This window comes from Scyliorhinus torazame, chromosome 7 (assembly GCF_047496885.1).
Source record: "Scyliorhinus torazame isolate Kashiwa2021f chromosome 7, sScyTor2.1, whole genome shotgun sequence".
NCBI lineage: Eukaryota > Metazoa > Chordata > Chondrichthyes > Carcharhiniformes > Scyliorhinidae > Scyliorhinus > Scyliorhinus torazame.
Genome location: NC_092713.1, coordinates 117613944 through 117635301, shown reverse-complemented (window position 1 = coordinate 117635301; position 21358 = coordinate 117613944). Strand labels below are relative to the sequence as shown.

The window sequence follows — 21358 nt, the reverse complement described above, 5'->3', positions numbered from 1 at the left end:
CTGGGATAAGGTGGAGTGTGGGCTTGGGTAGGGTGCTCTTTCCAAGGGCCGGTGCAGACTTGATGGGCCGAATGGCCTCCTTCTGCACTGTACATTCTATGACTATGACTATAATAGTGGGGAAGCACCATCAGGAGAGTGGGGCAGTGGTGTACACTTGTAGGAGAAACATTAAAATACCCTCATCCCAACCAGTATGGCGCCTCTGGCTCTTTGTTCCGCGATGCGGGCGGACCACCAATCCCATGCCCTAGCCCATGGGGTCCTGCCCACAGAACCCCGGCCACGGACAAATCCCGGGGCTGGGCCCCATCCTCTGGGTGTTCGGAGGTTGGTTGCTGTGCCTGTGGTGCTGCCTCCTGCAGTGTTCAAGCACATGCATCTAGGTGTGATTAGAATGCGAGACAATGAGCCCCACATGCTACACGGCCCGCCCACCCACTGGGATCCACTTGGGGTGTCTGAAATACTCACTTAACCACGATTGCCAATTCCGTATTAGCAAGAGCCTTCAGCTGCACGGCCAGAGGCCTCCATGGTCAGTGGGAGTTATGGGTGGTCGGTGGGGCAGACAGGCAGGAGCTGAGGTTGCCTCTGGAACGAGAACACGGTCCAGGGGTTGGCATGGAGGACCCGCACATGATTGCCTCTCCCTCCCCAGCCGAGTCCCCCCCCATCCCATCTCTTCCCCCTCCTCCCCCACAGCCCTGACACTCCCATCCCCCCCTGGTGGCTCACCCCGAACCTGGGCTGCCCCCCCCCACTCCAGTGCCCCCAGGCTCATTGCCTGTGAGCGAAGATGACCATTCACCTCCTCGGGTACCCGCAGCGGCCCATCCACCAGTTTCACATTTTTCAAAGTACTAATCAGCGCCAGCGTGACCACTCTCTGGGGAGGCCGCTGGATCACGGGGGGCCGTTGGATATAGGGTAGCTCCTGTTAATTGTGTGGAAATAGTTAAGTGGTGATTTTTGGTTTCTCGCTACACTACGGCAGGATCCTGATTTTGCATCTGGGAACGGGCCAGTTGCATCGCAAACGGTTTGGCGCCTGGCGCGGTTTCCGTTTGTGGCCTCTCCCCTATTCACCGTCCTCATCGCGCTCTCGCTGGAGCTCTACTAGGTCACTGATTCGTGCCCTGAGGTGTTGCTTAACCAGGAGCCAGTGTAGGTCAGCAAGCACAGGTGTGATAGGGAAACAGGACTTAGCGTAAGTAAGGATACAAACGACAGAGGTTCAGATAACCTCAAGCTTCTGAAAGTTAGAACGTGGGGGCCCAGCCAGGGATTAATCAAGTCTAGAGGTAACAAGGTAGTAATGAGATATTCAGGCAGATGACCAAAAAGCTTGGTCAAAGAGATAGACTTTACAGGGCATATTAAAGTAGAAAAGAGAGGCAGAGATGTTTCAAGAGAGAATTCCAGATCTTCCAGTTGGTGACTGAAGGCACAGCCACAAGTAGTGGTGCGATTAAAATTGGGGAAGCTCAAAAGCTAAAATTAGGGGCATTAGCTGTGCAACTTGGATTCAGACCCACATGACGTTAGTCTCATATGCTGGTTTTTAATGACCCAACTTGAAATTAATGTGGGCTGCCTCACCTCAGTGGGTAAGAGCCAAAAGCACAAATTTGTCCATAAATTAGCATTAAGTTGGCACTCTCACTTAGAAGGACTGGCATTCAAATGGTAAATGTCACATTTGTGTATTAGACAATGTTTGGGATTGGGGCAGGTTAAACAGAGATTTTAGCTGGATTCAACTGTGCTGTAACAACCCTGGATGTTCCAATTTTTAAATCTTCAATACCACAGCACTAACATCAGTTACGTTGGTGTGTATAAGAACAGGTTTTGTTTTAAATCCTTCAACCAGAAAGTTGTAAAGAAAATCTTCATAACTAATGGGGTAAGTGTTTTACATTGGAAGGTCTTCTAGTTTCCACTTTCTGGAAATGTTCTTTAATTCACAGTCACTTAATAATAAAGACGAGTGTTACTGATGTTATTCATCCTCTGAATCTGTCATTTTTTTAAATAACAAGTGACACATTCTTGTGTGTGTCGACACATTCTTGTGTGTGTCGCGATATTCTCTAGTAACAGAGCTGACATTCAGTGGTCGGGAGAAGGATGTTGACCAGTGCAAAATCCATTGTTCTGTTGTGTGTCCATTGACCTATGCAGGAAATTACATGTTATCCGACAGTGAACTTTCCCAGTATTTGGCATAGGTCTCCTGCATGAATTTGAGATACTTCCAGCACAGAGTTTTTTAATATTTAGGAATGGGGGAGAAAGTCAAAAACTTTACTTGGTAAAGTTACTCAGAATGGAAAATTATCTCCAGAAGTTTTGGTTGTTCATTTTTGTAATGTAGTGTCATAAAGTATATACAGCAAAAAATATACTTCCTGTTTGTGTACAATTTGTCAAGAAACATGAAAATTTCTCAAATTACACTGTCAAATTCAGGGGCACAATTCTCCGGAAACGGCGCGATGTCCGCCGACTGGTGCCCAAAACGGCGCAAATCAGACGGGCATCGCGCCGCCCCAAAGGTGCGGAATGCTCCGCATCTTTGGAGGCCGAGCCCCAACATTGAGGGGCTAGGCTGGCGCCGGACGAATTTCCGCCCCGCCAGCTGGCGGAAAAGGCCTTTTGGTGCCCCGCCAGCTGGCGCGGAAATGACATCTCCGGGCGGCGCATGCGCGGGAGTGTCAGTGGCCGCTGACAACATTCCCGCGCATGCGCAGTGAAGGGAAAGAGTGCCCTCACGGCACAGGCCCGCCCGCGGATCGGTGGGCCCCGATCGCGGGCCAGGCCACCGTGGGGGCACCCCCCGGGGCCAGATCGCCCCGCGACCCCCCCAGGATCCCGGAGCCCGCCCGCGCCGCCTTTTCTCGCCGGTAAGGTAGGTGATTTAATTTACGCCGGCGGGACAGGCATTTTAGCGGCGGGACTTCGGCCCATCCGGGCTGGAGAATCGAGCGGGGGCGGCCGCCAACCGGCGCGGCGCGATTCCCACCCCCCGCCGAATATCCGGTGCCGGAGACTTCGGCAACCAGCGGGGGCGGGATTCACGCCAGCCCCCGGCGATTCTCCGACCAGGCGGGGGGTCGGAGAATTTCGCCCCAGATCTTTATTTGAAGATGAAAGGCTAAACTTCGGATACTATTACTTAATGGTAAATGACTGGATTGGACTCATCCTACAGCATTTCCACTATTTGTTTCATATTTTCCGACAATCCTGCTGTATATAACTATTAAATATAAAGCACCAACTCTGCAGTATATAACTATCAAATATAATGGGCGGAATTCTCCCCCCCCACGCCGGGTGGGAGAATCGCCCGGGCACCACGCGAGTCCCGCCACGCCACCCCGACACCCGCACGCGATTCTCTCGACCCCCCCAAACCGGCGCGGCGAGAATCACGGCTGGCCGCTGGGAGAATCGCCGCTTGCCGTTGGTAACGGGCGAGCGGCGATTCTCCGGCCTGGATGGGCCGAGCGGCCTGCCCAACACGACAGGTTCCCGCCGGCGCCGTCCACACCTGGTCGCTGCCGGCGGGAACAATGCGAGAACGCTGGGGGGGGGGCGGCCTCTTGGGGGGGGGTTAGGGGGGTTCCTGCACCGGGAGGGGTCTGGCCCGCGATCGGTGCCCACCGATCGGCGGGCCGGCCTCTCTGAAGGAGGACCTCCTTTCCTCCGCCGCCCCGCAAGATCCATCCGACATCTTCTTGCGGGACGGCCGCGGGGAGGACGGCAACCGCGCATGCGCGGGTGACGAAATTTATGCGGTGCCGGTCACATCATTTACTCGGCACCGGTCGCGTCATTTACGCGGTGCCACCTTTACGCGACGCCAAGGCCCAGCGCGCGTAAATGACGCGGCGCCGCTCCTAGCCCCCCGGGGGCGGGAGAATAGGGGACTGGGAGCGGCCTCCGACGCCGAAGTAAAACACCCCGGTTTTCACTCCGGTGTCGAGACTTAGTCTCCCGATGGGAGAATTGTGCCCAATGTAGCAGTTCAGCAGTATATACCTAGCATATATAATGTACCAACTCTGCAGTATATAACTATCATATATAATGTACTAACCTTTCTGTATAAAACTATTGTACATAATACCCCCCCTACAGTAGCATTGTGGATAGCACAATTGCTTCACAGCTCCAGGGTTCTAGGTTCGATTCCGCACATCCTCCCCGTGTGTGCGTGGGTTTCCTCCGGGTGCTCCGGTTTCCTCCCACAGTCCAACGATGTGCAGGTTAGGTGGATTGCCATGCTAAATTGCCCTTAGTGTCCAAAATTGCCCTTAGTGTTTGGTGGGGTTACTGGGCTATGGGGATAGGGTGGAGGTGTGGATCTTGGGTAGGGTGCTCTTTCCAAGAGCCAGTGCAGACTCGATGGGCCGAATGGCCTCCTTCTGCACTAAATTCTATGAATACACTAACCCTGCCTTATGTAACCATGTATATAACATATTAATCTTTTTTATTTTGTTCTTTCATAGGATGCGGGCAAGGCCACTATTTGTTGCCCATCCCTAATTGCCCTGAACTACTTGCCCTTGAACTGAGTGACTTGCTGGGCCATTTCTAAGCGTAATTAAGAGTCAATTACATTGTTGTGGGTCTGGAGTCACATGTAGTCCAGACCAGATAAGAGCATTAGATTTCTTCCCTAAAGGGTAAACCAGCTTTTTTTTACAATCATTGATGATAGTTCCATGTCATCTTTACTGAGTCTCCCCCAGTATAGCTATTAAATATAATCTACTAACCCTGTGTATGTGACTAATGCATTTAATGTACTAACCCTGTTTTATATAACTATTGTATCATATATATTAATGCTGCTGTGTGAACTAATGTTTATAATGTATTCACATTGCTTTGTGTAAATAATGTTTATAATGTACTAACCTTGCTGTATGTAACCACTGTATATGATGTACTAATCCTGCTGTATGTAACCACTGTATATAATGTACTAACCTTGCTGAATGTAACCACTGTATATAATGCACTAACCCTGCTGTTTGCAGCGTAATGACCCTGAAAATTTAATGGAAAGAGCATCCTACACAAAAATATTGAGAATTTGTATTTTTTATTAACTTTACAACCAGGCATTTATGTACAACATTGTATCAATATCCACTATCATAGAATCTATGGCACGGAGACAGGCCCTTCAGCCGAAACTACCCCATGCCAATCAAAAAGCCGACCTAAGCTAACCCCATTTGCCTGCCAGTGTCCCTCCAAACCTTTCCTATCCATGTATCTGTCCAAATGCCTTTTAAATGTTGTCACTGTCTCTGCCTAAACCACTATCAATAGGCCTTTTCCTTTTTACTATCTGAAAAAAAGACTTCTTTAAATGATACCAAAATAAGGAGACTGAGAAGCAAAATGGTTTCTCCCATAACTTCACTCAGGATAAAATGTTGAGCCAATCTACAATGATTAACTGTCTTTTTTTTAAAACCAAGAATGGAGTTGTCACCATTCCAAAGTCTACAAAGAAAGAAAGAATTTGGGAAAACTGTCAGGTAAGGTGTTTTTTAAGAATTTTTAAAAATAAATATCATCACTACATTATTGTCTTTTATCGTTCCTTCTGCACCAATCCCCACACTAAAGTCTAACTTTCCTCAATCCTTGTAGAAAAAGTGCCTCATTAGCTGTCAGTGTCCTCTGCTGAACCCTTGGTATGAATGAAAACAATAGCAAAGTGTAATTACTCAGTGACTTAGCATTAGTATCAGTGAGCTGCAGAATCACTTGGTACAGTACTAGTGAATCATAAAATTGCTGACAAAGAGTATTATAGCAATAAGTTATATATTCACTGGGAAGGAGCATTAATTTTGATGATTAACAGTGTTCATGTCACTGTTAGAATTATTGGCAGAAAGCTTTAGAACTGTGTCATAGAAACATTGACAGTTTTAGTGAAGGAAGAAGCCAGACAATTATGGTTACAAGTTACAGCACTGACAAATCTGAATCATTGACGTGGGAAATTACTACACATTAGTGCATTAGTCACTGAATCATGGCCCAGTATGTTAGTGCCCGGTGAGTAATAGCATTTATTTATGGGGATAGTCTAGGACCTGTGGAGGAGGGATGGGGAACGCAATGCTCCAGAAGGCTCTGGATGCTGGTTGAATTATACTTTTTAAGACTTAACATATACATTTTTATCAAGTATGGGTATCAAGGGATATAAATCAAAAATGGGTAAATGGAGTTTATGTGCAGATCATCTATGATCTAATTGAATGGTAGAACGGATTCTAAAAAGCTTTTTTTTTGTTCCTATCTCTTCTCGGGTAAAATGTATTAGTACCAGTAAACAACAGATTTACTGCCACACAATTTTAGTGTGACTGAGTAACAGAATCATAGGCAAAGAAAGTTAGTGCAATAGAGTAACAGAATTACTGGTGCAAAGTGTTCGCAGCAGCAAATCACAATCACTGGCACAAAGTATTCGTATCAAAATTGCTGTCACTGGCATTAGGATTTAGTACCATAAAAGCTACGTTATTGCACAGCCAAAGGATATTTTTCAGTTTATCTATTTACATCTCACTGATAACTTCATATTTCCTCATTACACTGAGAGATACGTGACTTGCTGTTAGCATCTGTGCTTGACTCAGTCACGAGTAGGCATGGGAAAGCAGGCTAGGATAAGACAGCAATTCTCTGTAAGGAACTGATGTTGGTAATTTTGCCATCTGATAGCTGGCTTACGGATCAGGGGTTTGTATTGGGAATGGCAGACTCAAACTCACATCCTTCCCCTGAGTGTGGTTGACCTTCAACAGACTGCACTACTGCATCATCCGAATTGTATCAGAAAGTTTGTCAGTTGAATGCAACTAAATGATTTGAGCCAATGTTTAAATAAACCAAATCAGTACATTCACTAATTACCTTATGTGAAAATTGTTGAACTGAATTAATGATCAATGTTTCTAATAAAATAACCTTTTGTTTCTGCTTAGTTTTTTCTCCACTAAGTTGCTAACTTTAGGTCTACTAATTTCACTACACCATATATAATTCTTAGGTATTTCATTTTTCTCTTACGGAAGATGATGTTACAGTTCTAAATGGGATGCATGATGACCTGCATTTGTCCTGGGATCCTACAAATATCGATTGATGTATGTCACCATTTTACCTACATTAAGTTTGTTTATAAATTAATATAGTCTATTAATTCTTGAAATATGTGTTAAACTTTTTATGGTTTAAGTTTACAACAGTTGATCGTGTGAAAATGCATTTAGTAACTTTCTGCAAATATTTCTGCAGGAAGTAACACCGCAGAAACAGCGAATGCAAATATTGGGACCAGTTATCATAAATGAGGATTTTTGATTTCTTGTGGTACTGTGCCATATTTAAATAAGTCTTAGCCGGTGGTGGAGAGAGTGAATGTGTGGTTGGTGAATAGGGCGCTGACCAAACAGGCTGCTTGGTTCTGGATGGTAGTGAGCTTCTTGAGTGTTGTTGGAGCTGTACTCCTCCAGACAAGCGGAGAGTATTCCATCACACTCCTGACTTGTGCCTTCTAGATAGATGGTGGACAGGCTTTGGAGATTCAGAAGAATCCCAAAGCTCTGACCAGCCCTTGTAGCTTTAGTAGTTATATCTCGTCCAGTTAAGTTTCTGATCAATGGTAACGCACTGATGCTGAAAGTGAGGGATTCAGCGATGGTAGTGCCATTGAATATCAACGGGAGATAGTTGGATTTTCTCTTGTTGGAGACGGTCATTGCCAAGCACTGGTAGCATAGTCGTTTAGGGCAGCATGGTAGCATAGTGATTAGCACTGTGGCTTCACAGCACCAGTGTACCAGGTTCGATTCCCTGCTGGGTCACTGTCTGTGTGGAGTCTGCACGTTCTCCCTGTGTCCGCGTGGGTTTCCTCCGGGTATTCCGGTTTCCTCCCACAGTCCAAAGACGTGCAGGTTAGGGGGATTGGCCATGCCAAATTGCCCTTAGTGTCCAAAAAGGTTAGGAGGGGTTATTGGGTTAAGGGGATAGGGTTGAAGTGAGGTCTTAAGTGGGTCGGTGCAGACTCGATGGGCCGAATGGCCTTCTGCACTGTATGTTCTATGGTGTGGCCAAAATGTTACTTGCCACTTAATGGCCCAAGCCTGAAAGTTGTCTAGGCCTTGCAGCATGCAGACACAGACTGTTTCACTATCCGAGGCATTGCAAATGAGACTGAACACTGTGCAGTCAAAAGTGAACATTCCGACTTCCGGTTGCGGTGATGCACTGCTAAGCCGCACGTTTCGGCAGCTCTGTTCTAACGGACTTTTGAGCTCTTATCGGGAGCCCCAACGGAATTTTTTTTCTCGACCTAACCCAGTGTGGGGTGACGAAGGAAGGAGTCCCCCCGGGTGTGTATGGAAAGGAGCGGCGGTAGTGGCCAGATTGCGAAGGATCCTTTGGAGCAGCGGCAGAGAAGAGAAGGGAGAAGCAAGATGACGGCGGATGGAGCCCAGATGGTATGGGGCCCGGACCAGCAGGAGTTTCTCCGACGATGTGTGGAGGAGCTTAAGAAAGAGGTGCTGGCGCCGATGCTACTGGCAATCGAGGGACTGAAGGAAACACAAAAGGTCCAGGCGATGGAGCTCCGTGGAGTGAAGGCAAAGGCAGCCGAGAATGAAGATGAGATACAGGGCCTGGTGGTAAAAACGGAGACACACGAGGCACTACACAAGAGGTGCATAGAAAGGCTGGAAGCCCTGGAGAACAGCTCGAGGAGGAAAAACCTACGGATTCTAGGTCTCCCCGAAGGAGCAGAGGGAGCTGATGTTGGGGCTTAAGTGAGCATGATGCTCCACACGCTAATGGGAGCTGAGGCTCCAACGGACCCCCTGGAAGTGGAGGGAGCGTACCGGGTCCTCGTGAGAAGACCAAAGGCAGGGGAAACACCAAGAGCAATAGTGGTGAAGTTCCATCGCTACATGGACAGAGAGATGGTCCTGAGCTGGGCCAAGAAGGCATGGAGTAGCAAATGGGAGAATGCGGTGATACGGGTGTATCAGGACTGGAGTGCGGAGGTGGCGAGAAGGAGGACGAGCTTTAACCGAGCCAAGGCGGTGCTCCATAGGAAGAAAATAAAATTTGGGGTGCTGCAGCCGGCGCGATTGTGGGTCACGCATCAGGGCAAGCACCACTACTTCGAGACGGCGGATGAGGCATGGACATTCATCCAAGAAGAGAAACTGGACTAGATTTGAGAGTTTGATGTTTGGAGAGAAGCAGCGAGGTGGTGGTACAGAAATGTAAAGTGGTGAAAGATGAGGGCTATTGTACAGCAATGTTGGACGGGGAATTTCTCTCCCCCCGATGGGGGGGGACACGAAGAAATGTGGGCGCCGGTGGAAAAAGGGACAGGGAAGGGGAATGAGGGAACTGCGCCATAGGAGGGCGGGGCCGAGAGGAAAGCGCGGGTATTTTCCTGCGCTATGGAAATTATAGCGGGAAAACGGGTGCAGGAAGGAAGGGAGCCCCACACGCAGGGAGGTCAAAGAGCGAACGGGGGAAGCCGAGGTCAGCCAGAGTTAGCTGACTTCCGGAAGCAATATGGGGGGAGTAACCAAGCTAGAGGGGGACCTGGATGGGGAGATGGCCTAAAAAAGGGGATGGCTAGTCGACGAGGAGGGGGGTGAATGGCCCTCCAATCCGGCTGATCACGTGGAATGTGAGAGGCTTAAATGGGCCGATTAAGAGGGCACGGGTGTTTGCGCACTTAAAGAGACTGAAGGCGGACGTAGTCATGCTCCAGGAGATGCACCTGAAGGTGGCGGATCAGGTTAGATTAAGAAAAGGATGGGTGGGGCAGGTATTCCACTCAGGGTTGGACGCGAAAAACAGAGAGGTGGCAATATTGGTGGGGAAACGTGTATCATTCGAGGCTAAGAATATAGTGGTGGACAGTGGGGGCAGATATGTGATGGCGAGTGGCAGATTGCAGGGAGAGGCGGTTGTGCTGGTGAATGTATATGCCCCGAACTGGGATGGCGCGGGATTCATGAAGCGAATGCTGGGACGTATCCTGGACCTGGAGGTGGGAAGCTTGGTAATGGGGGGGGATTTTAACACAGTGCTGGATCCAGGGTTAGACCGGTCCAAATCCAGGACCGGGAGAAGGCCGGCAGCGGCCAAGGTGCTTAAGGGATTATTGAAAGAAATGGGGGGGAGTGGATCCGTGGAGATTCGCCAGGCCAATGGCTAAAGAGTTCTCTTTCTTCTCCCACGTCCATAAGGTACACTCCCGGATAGACTTTTTCGTTTTGGGAAGGGCACTGATCCCGAAAGTGGCAGGAACGGAGTACTCGGCCATAGCCGTTTCAGACCACGCCCCGCATTGGGTGGATTTGGAACTAGGAGAGGAAAGGGGGCAGCGCCCACTCTGGCGACTAGATATGGGACTACTGGCGGACGAGGGGGTCTGCGGAAGGGTGAGGGGGTGTATTGAGCGATACCTGGAGGTCAACGATGATGGGGAGGTTCAGGTGGGAGTAGTATCGGAAGCGCTGAAGGCGGTAGTTAGAGGAGAGCTGATCTCCATCAGAGCCCACAAGGAGAAACAAGAGGGCAAAGAAAGAGAGAGATTAGTGGGGGAAATTTTGAGGGTGGATAAAAAATATGCGGAGGCCCCAGACGAAGGGCTATACAGAGAACGACGAAGACTACAGACGGAGGTTGACCTGCTGACCACGGGAAAGGCAGAGGCACAGTGGAGGAAGGCACAGGGGATGCAATATGAGGATGGGGAAAAGGCGAGCCGGCAGTTGGCCCACCAACTTCGGAAGAGGATGGCAGTGAGAGAGATCGGGGGAGTTAGGGACGAAACGGGAAATATGGAGCAGAGATCAGGGAAAGTGAACGAGGTGTTCAAGACCTTTTATGAGAGGCTATATAAGTCCCAACCCCCGGGGGGAAAAGAAGGAATGTTACACTTTCTGGACCAGCTAAGGTTCCCGAAGGTGAAGGGGCAGGAGGTGGCAGGTTTGGGGGCGCCAATCGAGGTGGATGAGGTGATTAAAGGACTGGGGAACATGCAAGCAGGGAAGGCCCCAGGACCAGACGGGTTTCCGGTGGAATTCTACAGGAAGTATATGGATCTGTTGGCCCCGCTCTTGGCGAGAACCTTTAATGAGGCTAAGGAAAGGGGGATGCTACCCCCGACAATGTCGGAGGCGACGATATCGCTAATCCTGAAACGAGATAAAGACCCGCTGCAATGCGGGTCATACAGGCCTATCTCACTCCTAAATGTAGATGCCAAACTGCTGGCAAAAGTGATGGCGACAAGGATAGAGGATTGTGTCCCAGGGGTGGTGCATGACGACCAGACAGGGTTTGTAAAGGGGAGACAACTGAATGTTAATGTACGAAGGTTGCTGGGGGTGATGATGACGCCCCCACCGGAGGGGGAGGCAGAGATAGTGGCGGCGATGGATGCAGAGGAGGCATTCGATAGGGTGGAGTGGGACTATCTGTGGGAGGTGCTGAAGAGGTTTGGGTTCGGTGAGGGGTTTATTAGATGGGTCAGACTCTTATATGGGGCCCCGGTGGCAAGCGTAGTCACAAACCGGCAAAGATCGGGGTATTTTCGGCTACCTAGGGGTACAAGACAAGGGTGTCCCCTGTCCCCGTTACTGTTCGCGTTGGCAATTGAACCACTGGCCATAGCGCTGAGGGATTCTAAGAAGTGGAGGGGGGTGCTTAGAGGGGGAAAGGAGCACCGAGTGTCGCTCTATGCAGATGATCTACTGCTATACGTTGCGGACCCGGTAGAGGGGATGCCAGAAGTAATGCAGATACTTAGGGAGTTTGGAGAGTTCTCAGGATACAAACTAAATATGGGGAAGAGCGAGCTTTTTGTAATGCACCCCGGGGAACAGAGAAGGGGGATAGATGCTCTGCCGCTGAGGAGAGTGGAAAGGAACTTCCGATACCTGGGGATCCAGGTGGCCAGGAACTGGGGAACCCTGCATAGACTTAACCTGACGCGACTGGTGGAGCAGATGGAGGAGGACTTTAAGAGGTGGGATATGGTGCCGCTATCGCTGGCGGGCAGAGTGCAGGCAGTTAAAATGGTGGTCCTCCCGAGGTTTCTTTTTGTGTTTTAGTGCCTCACCATTCTGATCACAAAGGCCTTTTTTTAAAAAATAGACAGGAGCATTACGAGCTTTGTGTGGGCAGGAAAGACCCCGAGAGTAAAGAGAGGGTTCCTGCAGCGCAGGAGGGACAGAGGGGGAGTGGCGCTGCCGAGTTTGAGCGACTACTACTGGGCCGCCAATGTGTCGATGGTCTGTAAGTGGATGAGGGAGGAAGAGGGAGCAGCGTGGAAGAAGCTGGAGATAGCGTCCTGTAAGGGAACGAGCCTAAAAGCGCTGGTGACGGCGCCGCTGCCGTTCTCCCCGAAAAGGTACACCACAAACCCAGTGGTGGTGGCAACCTTGAGGATCTGGGGGCAGTGGAGGCGACACAGGGGAGTGACGGGTGCCTCGGTGTGGTCCCCGATAAGGAATAACCACAGGTTTGTCCCAGGGAGGATGGATGGGGGGTTCCAGTGTTGGCAACGAACAGGAATTAGGAAGCTGAGGGACCTGTTTATAGACGGGACGTTTGCAAGTCTGGGAGCGCTAGAAGAAAAATATAACTTGCCCCCGGGGAACGCCTTCCGGTATATGCAAGTGAGGGCATTTGCGAGGCAACAGGTGAGGGAATTTCTGCAGCTCCCGACGCAGGGGATCCAAGATAGAGTGATTTCTGGGGTATGGGTCGGAGAGGGCAAAGTGTCCGAAATATACCGGGAGATGAGGGACGAGGGGGAGGCGATGATAGAGGAGCTGAAGGGAAAATAGGAAGAAGAGCTGGGGGAAGAGATTGAGGAGGGGCTATGGGCTGATGCCCTAAGTAGGGTAAATTCCTCGTCCTCGTGTGCCACGCTTAGCTTGATTCAATTTAAGGTTCTACATAGAGCACATATAACGGGAGCAAGACTGAGCAGGTTTTTCGGGGTGGAGGACAGGTGTGGGAAGTGCTTGGGAAGCTCGGCGAACCACACACACATGTCCTGGTCGTGTCCGGCACTGCATGAGTTCTGGGGGGGCGTGGCAAGGGTAATTTCAAAGGTGGTGAAGGTCCGGGTCAAGCCGGGCTGGGGGTTGGCTATATTTGGGGTTGCGGAAGAGCCGGGAGTGCAGGAGGTGAAAGAGGTCGATATCTTGGCCTTTGCGTCCCTAGTAGCCCGGCCTAGGATTCTACTCATGTGGAAGGAAGCAAACCCCCAGGCGTGGAGGCCTGGATAAACGACATGGCAGGGTTCATAAGATTGGAACGAATAAAATTTGCGTTGAGAGGATCGGCTCAGGGGTTCTCCAGGCGGTGGCAACCGTTCCTTGACTATCTCGCGGAACGATAATGAAAAGATAGAAATGACAGCAGCAGCAACCCAGGGGGGAGGGGGGGAGCACTATTTTGTGTTTTTGCTATTTGTTTTTTTAGTTGTTGTTGTTAGTTCACTATATTATTTAAATAATGTTATTTACCAGTTAATGTATAATCCCTTGTTGAGTTGTAAAAACGGAAAAAATTTTGTTTGAAAAATTTTAATAAAATATATTTTTTTTTTAAAAGAAAAAAAAAAGTGAACATTCCAATTCTGACCTTAAGTTGGAGGGAGGGTCATTGATGAAGCTGTTGAACCTGGTTGACTCTAGGTTATCACCCTGAGGAACACTGGCAGTGATGTCCTGGGCTGAAAACAATCATCTCTCATTGTGCTAGGCAAGACTCCACTCAGTGGAAGGTTTTCTCTGATTCCCATTGACTTCAGTTTTGGTAGGGCTCCTTGATGCCGCACTCTGTTCAATGCTGCTTTGATGTCAAGGGCAGTCCCTCTGACTTCAACTCTGAAATTCAGCATTTTTATCCTTGTTGGACCAAGGCTGTAATGGCTGGAATCCAAACTGAGAATCAGTGAGCAGATAACACTGTCAATGATATAAAGAACAAAGAAACGTACAGCACAGGAACAGGCCCTGTGCCGACCATGCTACCCGTCTAAACTAAAATCTTCTACACTTCTGGGATCTGTATCCCTCTATTCCCATCCTATTCATGTATTTGTCAAGATGTCCATTAAATGTCACTATCGTCCCTGCTTCCAACATCTCCTCCGGCAGCGAGTTCCAGGCACCTACTACCCTCTGTGGAAAAAACTTGCCTCGTACATCTCCTCTAAACCTTGCCCCTCGCACCTTAAACCTATGCCCCCTAGTAATTGACCCCTCTACGCTGGGAAAAAGCCTCTTGACTATCCACTCTGTCTATGCCCCTCATAAATTTGTAGACCTCTATCAGGTCGCCCCTCAACCTTCGTCATTCCAGTGAGAACAAACCGAGTTTATTCAACTTCTCCTCATAGCTAATGCCCTCCAAACCAGGCAACATGCTGGTAAATCTCTTCTGCACCTTCTCTAAAGCCTCCATATCCTTCTGATAGTGTGGCGACCAGAATTGAACATTATACTCGAAGTGTGGCCTAACTAAGGTTCTATACAGTTGCAACATGACTTGCCAATTTTTATACTCAAAGCCCGGCCAAAGAAGGCAAGCATGCCGTATGCCTTCTTGACTACCTTCTCTACCTGTGTTGCCCCTTTCAGTGACCTGTGTGTCATAATATCCACTCATGCACATAATGAGATGCAGACAGGCAGTGATTGACACATAGGATGACCAGTAAGCATACAACACAGCACAGCCAATCACCAGACAGGACACTACCACTATAAAGCCAGAGGGCACTAGGTATCCCGCTCTCTCGGGACCCTGCTACTGAGACAGTCAGAGTCCACAAGCTAGCAAGCACAAACACCATGCGGTAGCTAGTAAGTCTGGTCAGGCTACTGCAAGGTCACTGGTCAGATCAGTATAGTGTCGACCCACAGCTGAATATATACAGCAGTTCATCTAGCTGAATAAAACAGTGTTGGATCTTCTCCTGTGTTAGACGTCTGTTTCTAACTTCCCTGCATCGAGTGCAGTCCACATCAAACCAATCTGCCTAACACATCATGGTACCAGAGTGATATTGATCTTGACGGACCTACCTCGAATGAATCAGCATCGACCAGCAAGCAGCATCCAGCGAAATGGAAAACATCCAACTCCGCATCTCAGGCAACCTCGGCGCCAACTGGAAAATCTTTAAGCAAAAGTTCCTCTTGTACATCGAGGCCTCCGACCTCGAGGCAGCATCGGATGCCAGGAAGATCGCGCTATTTCTCTCCACTGCGGGGGACCACGCCATCCATATCTACAATTCGCTTACGTTCGCCGACGGCGAAGACAAAACGAAATTCAAAACAGTCCTGCTGAAATTCGACAGCCACTGCGACATTGAGGTGAATGAGAGCTTTGAACGGTACATCTTCCAGCAGAGGCTTCAGGGTAAGGATGAAACTTTTCAGTCCTTCTTAACCGATCTCCGCATCCTAGCGCAGTCATGTAACTATGACTCGACGGCTGATTCCATGATCCGGGAGCAGATCATTTTCGGGGTCCACTCCGTCTCCCTGCGGCAGCAGCTCCTTAAAATCAAATAGTTGACCGTCTCTGTCGCTATCGAGACTGTTCCATCATCATTATTATCAATAATAATAATTATTATTATTTTGTTGCTGATTGGGAGAAGACTAATGGGCCAGCCATTGTCCAGATTAGATTTATCCAATTTTCATGGAGAGTATATACCTGGGGAATTATCCATAATATAGGGTAGACCCCAGTATTGTAGTTGGACTGGAACAGCTTGGATGGAGCGCAGCTAGTTATGGAACACAAATGGTCAGTACCACAGCTAGGCTGTTGTTAGGGCTCGTACCCTGTGTAGTATCCATTGCCTGTAGTTGTTTCTTGATATAACATGGAGTGGATTGAATTAACTGAAAACTTGCATCTGCAATGCTGGGGACCTTGGACGGAAGCAGAGATGTGTCATGATCTTACTGAATAGCGGAGTGGGCTCGAGGTGCTGAGTGACCTACTCCTACTCTAATTCATATGCTCATATGTCATTTGCTTGGCAGTTCTAGCCAAAGGTGGTTGTAAATGCTTCAGCTTTGTCTTTAGAACTGGAATCATTGAGATTGGGGATGTTTTGTGGGGTGAGAGGGAGGGTGGAGGTGGTAATAAGCAAGAGGTTTCCTTGCCCATCTCTGATCTAATATCAAGCACTTCATGGGGTCCAGAGTAAATATTGAAAGCTCATAGAGCCACTCCCTCCTGACTGTATACCACCCTGCTTCCACCTCTAATGGGTCTGTCCTGTCAGTGAAGGTGATGAAGGAATTTGGGGCCTTGGCTGTAAGGTATGATCTGGTGGGTCTGGCGTTGCTTGAGTCCTCTGTGAGGAAGCTTTCCCAGTTTTGACACAAGCCCCCAGATGCTAGTAAGACTCGGCGTCACTTCCAGTGCCCTAGTTGATGCCAGGGGGTCCTTTCGGTTTTATTCTTATTTGACTTTCCTGCAGTAGTTTGGAACAACAGGGTGACTTGCTCAGCCATTTCAGAGGGAAGTTGGGTCAACCACATTTCTGTCACATGTAGGCTAAACCAGGTAAAGACTGCAGATTTCATTTGCTAAGAACATTAGTAAACCTGATGGGTTTTTACACCAATCTGCTTGTTTCATAATCATCATTTCTGAAACTAGCTTTTTCAGTCAACATTTATTAATTAATTAAAATTCCCCACAGAAACGTGGTGGGCTTTCAACTCATGTCTGCAGAACATTCATCTAAGACCAGGATTTTCCCAGATAACGGTAAAGGCGATGTCAGGTGGTAAAAGCGGCATTGAAGCTGCGGGTGGCAATGGTGGTTTTCTCCGCCATATCGTCCGGGACTTAGAAAACAAAACCCTTCTGAAAGCCGAACCACAACACAAATTATAAGGGAATTATTCAAAAAGGTGCTGGGTGAAGATACATTTCCTAAACCCCGGAGCTAGACTGAGCCATCATATTCGAAACCTGGTGACCCTCCGCGAGCCATTTTAGTCCAGATCCATCACTACAAAGACGATTCTCCCACAATTGGCGGGGCGGCCCGTACCGGCGCCAAGAACGGCGCGAACCACTCCGCCGTCGGGCCGCCCGGAAGTTGCGGAATCCTCCTTCCGGGGGCTAGGCCGGCGCTGGAGGCGTTGGCACCGGGTCGACCGGCGCCGAAGGGCCGCCGCCGGCTGACGAGAGTTGACGCATGCGCAGGACTGCCAGCTTGTTCTGGCGCATGCGCAGAACCGCCGGTGAGATTCCTGCGCATGCGCAGGGGGTTTCTTCTCCGCGCCGGCCATGGCGGAGCCTTACAGACACCGGCGCGGAGGGAAAGAGTGCCCCCACGGCACAGACCCACCCGTAGATTGTGGGCCCCGAACGCGGGCCAGGCCGCCGGGGGCAGATCCCCCTGCGCACCTCATCCCCCCCCCGCCCAAGGACCCCGCTAGACGGCCTACAAGCCAGGTCCCGCCGGGATGGACAATGTCCATTTCACGCCGGCGGGACTGGCCAAAAACGCGCGGCCGCTCGGCCCATCGGGGCCCGGAGAATTGCCGGGGGGGGGGCCGCAGCCAACGGCCCCCGACCACCACGGCGCGATCCCCACCCCTGCCCGAAAACCGGCGCCGGAGAATTCGGCAGCCGGCGGCGGGGCGGGATTCACGCCGCCCCCCCCCCCCCCCCCCCCCCCCCCCCCCCCCCCCGCGATTCTCAGACCCGGCGGGGGGTCAAAGAACCCCGCCCCAAGGACTTTGTTTTTCGCTGAGCAAAGGAGCACTACGATGTTACTTACCAGACGACTGAATCAGGATCCACCGAGACCTGAGTGCAGACTTGGCAAGGATATGTGCAGCATTCAACAACATCAAGTCCAATCTGTGGAAGAAAGGAATTAGCTTTGGGCTGATTCACCCTCCCTGTCTTTATCACATTTAATGGAGAAGATCACTTCTTTGATGCACCGGATGAGGCAGACTCTTTCCTTCAGCAGTGCATATTTAATTCTTGACGGGCTTGCTAAGTTTGTGGTTTTGTTTTTGGGAATCAAAAAGGGCATGTTTGTTTACCCTAGAGTTCTTACTACCCAGTTAGAACAAGCAACTTTCCAATTGCGTATTATATATAACATAGTTCAAATGTTGGGAGTAGGCCCCATTAACAAGGTTGGTTAGTCAACGGTGTCATATAATACAGAATACCTGCTGCTCAACTTGTTTAGAATGGCGAGTTTAGGATTTGATTCATGGTTTTATTTTTATTTCTTTTGTAAAACATTTTATTGAGGCCTGGTTATCTTTAGTTAAAGGTTAATTATCATAGAATTCTAGAATCCCTATAGTGCAAAAGGAGGCCATCCAGCACATCGGGTCTGCACCAATCCTCCGAAAGAGCACCCGATCTAGGCCCACTCCCCTGTCCTATCCCCGTAACCCCACCTAACCTGCACATCCTTGGACACTAAGGGGCAATTTTGGTGTGGTCAATCCACCTAACCTGCACATCTTTGGACTGGGAGGAAACTGGAGCACCCAGAGAAAACCCACGCATACATGGGGAGAAAGTGTGTGCAAACTCCGCACAGACAGTTTCCCAAGGCCGGTATTGGACCCGAGTCCCTGGTACTGTGAGGCAGCAGTGCTAATCACTGTGCCACCATGCCAGCACACTGTTTGTTTTTTGTTCTAGTGGTTTGGGAGTGTAATGATTGTTCTGGGATGGACTGGGATTAGGAGTTTCCTACCTTGACAGTAATCAAAGACCTTTTCGTATTTGGCCATTTTCATTTTGTAATTGATCCTTTTGCTTTTGCTTTCTTTTCCATTCAATTTACTGACTCTTTTATAAAGTCTTCCTATAGTCTTTCTATCAGTAGGCCCCAATCGCGGGCCTACCCTGGAGACCCCCCCGGAGCCAGATCCCCCTCCCCCCCTCCCCCACGAGGCCGCCCCCGCAGCATGAACGGCGAGGTCCCGCTGGGTAGGACCACACGAGAACAACGCCGGCGGGCACTCAGCCCATCGCGCGGGGAGAATCGCCGGGGGGGGGGGGGTCGCGTTGAGAGGCCCCCGACTGGCGCGGCGCCGTTGGTGCCGGTTCTCCGGTCGCCGGAGAATCGTCGGACTGGCGTCGCGTGATTCGAGCCCCCCCCCCCCCCCAACGATTCTCCGACCTAGCGTGGGGTCAGAGAATCCCGCCCGGAGTGAGATTCTCTGTTTGCAATTTTGGGTCAATTTGTGTTTAGTCCAAAATTTACTTCATGAGTTTACCTTCTTTATACCTCCCCTACCGTGAGTGTGCACGCTAACTCCACACTCAGAGTACTTCCCTATATCCGTCAAGCGTTACCTCTGTCCGCTAGAGGACAAATGTAATCTGCCGCCAGGAAATGCCTTTAAATATCTACAAGAACGAGCCTTCCTGGAAAAATAGATAGTGGCCTTTCCGACGCTGCCGCCACTGAGGATACAGGACAGGGTGGTCTCCGGCACCTGGGGTGGGGGAGGGGTAGGTGTCGGATATCTACCAGGAACTACAGGAGGCGGAGGAAACCCCGGTGAAGGAGCTCAAGGGCAAGTGGGAGGAGGAGCTAGGTGAGGAGTTGGAAGCGGGTCTGTGGGCAGAGGTCCTGGGCAGGGTTAATTCCTCCTCATCATGTGCCAGGCTCAGTCTAATTCAATTTAAGGTGGTCCACCAGGCACACATGACAGCAGCGAGAATGAGCAAGTTTTTGGGGGTAGAAGACAGTTGTATGAGGTGCAAGGGCAGCCCTGCAAACCATGTCCACCTGTTTTGGGCATGCCCGGAGCTTCGAGAGTTCTGGCAAGGTTTCGCGAGGGCAATGTCCAAGGTGCTTAACACACAGGTGGTACCGAGTCCAGAGATAGCGATCTTTGGAGTGTCAGAAGACCCAGGAGTTCAGGGGGCGAAAGAGGCCGACGTCTTGGCCTTTGCCTCCCTAGTAGCCTGGAGACGGATTTTATTAATGTGGAGGGACTCGAAGCCCCTGAGTGTAGAAACTTGGGTTGACGACATGGCTGGGTTTCTCAGCCTCGAGAAAATAAAGTTTGCCTTAAGAGGGTCTACGCTAGGGTTCTCTCAGAGGTGGCAGCCATTCGTCTACTTTCTCGGGGAAAATTAAAATGTCAGCAGCAGCAATCCGTAGGGGTGGGGGGGATTGGGGAGGTGGGGCGGGGGTGAGTGCTTCATTGGGATGGTGAGGGAAGACTGAGTCGCGTGGGGTCTATTTAATTGTTATTGTATATTCTCTTTTTGCACTATGTTAATGTTCACTCTAGTTTGTTTTGTTATTATTGTTACTATTGTTTTATTATGAAAAATTCTGCAAAACTTTAATAAAAATACTTTTTTTAAAAAAAGGATTACCTCTGTCCCCACTGCTCTTTGCCCTGGCGACAGAACCCCTGTCAATAGACTTAAGGTCATCCACACTTTTCTATATTTGGACAAGATTAAGTGTGCCATAGGAGGATCCACTGAGAATTTTTTTTGTAGATGGCAACCATTTGTCTCTTTCTTTAAAGAGTTAATGACTGTTAATCCGAATGTTTTTGTTTGATTGTCCGTTTATTGAGGGGTAGTTGCATCGTGGTACTGGATTGTTCTTTGTTTACCTGCTCTTTTCCTCTTTTGCAAATCAATGACAAGAATTTACAAGAAAAAGAAAATAAAACCTCAAGTGATGAGTCCCACAATGTATCACTAGCAAGGCAGCCTCTGATTCACCAGCAACTTAGAAACTTAAAGATTCGGCTGCTATTTTTAAAGGCTGCCCCAGCGCACAACAAGCAAACCAGATCACCCTGGCACCCACCCCCCCATTGCCACTACCCTGGCACTGCCCAGGCACAGCCAAGGTAGTGCCGGGGGTGCCTGGGTATTACCCGGGCAGTATCAGGGAATAAGCCTCTCCCCCCTGAGCCCAGCATTCACCTGAGCTCTCCTGGAAGCTCTGCTCATTTGGTGCACAGCTGAGGAGACCACTCAGGCTTCACAACATTCTTCCATCACACTGCCATGGATGGTTCTTTGACGGCAAGGGCAGAATGTTTTTGACATATGGGCCTGATAATGACATGTAAATATATTCAAAGGAGGTTCCCAACATTGATTATCTGGTAGCGTGCCCGTCATGTACATGCATCATGAGTTCACACCGACGTAAAACGCGACCTTGTAGTTCTCGCGATATCTTCCATTCGTGTCGTGTGGG

General features: G+C 49.6%; 1 protein-coding gene across 4 annotated transcripts in view; it reads left to right on the top strand.

The window, feature by feature from the left end:
* The window catches only part of LOC140426503 (uncharacterized oxidoreductase ZK1290.5), a 262640-nt gene that overhangs the window by 228580 nt on the left and 12702 nt on the right, over positions 1-21358 (top strand). The window contains exons 6-7 of one of the 4 annotated variants that reach the window (XM_072511362.1): positions 5508-5567; positions 7100-7196. The exons of 1 other annotated variant lie outside the window; for it this stretch is intronic. In XM_072511362.1, coding sequence (XP_072367463.1) covers positions 5508-5567; positions 7100-7195 — 156 coding nt within the window. In that variant the 3' untranslated portion in view covers position 7196. Of the gene's footprint in view, positions 1-4523; positions 4715-5507; positions 5568-7099; positions 7197-21358 lie in introns of those variants that run through there. 2 more of the 4 variants (XM_072511361.1, XM_072511364.1) reach the window with 2 other exon arrangements.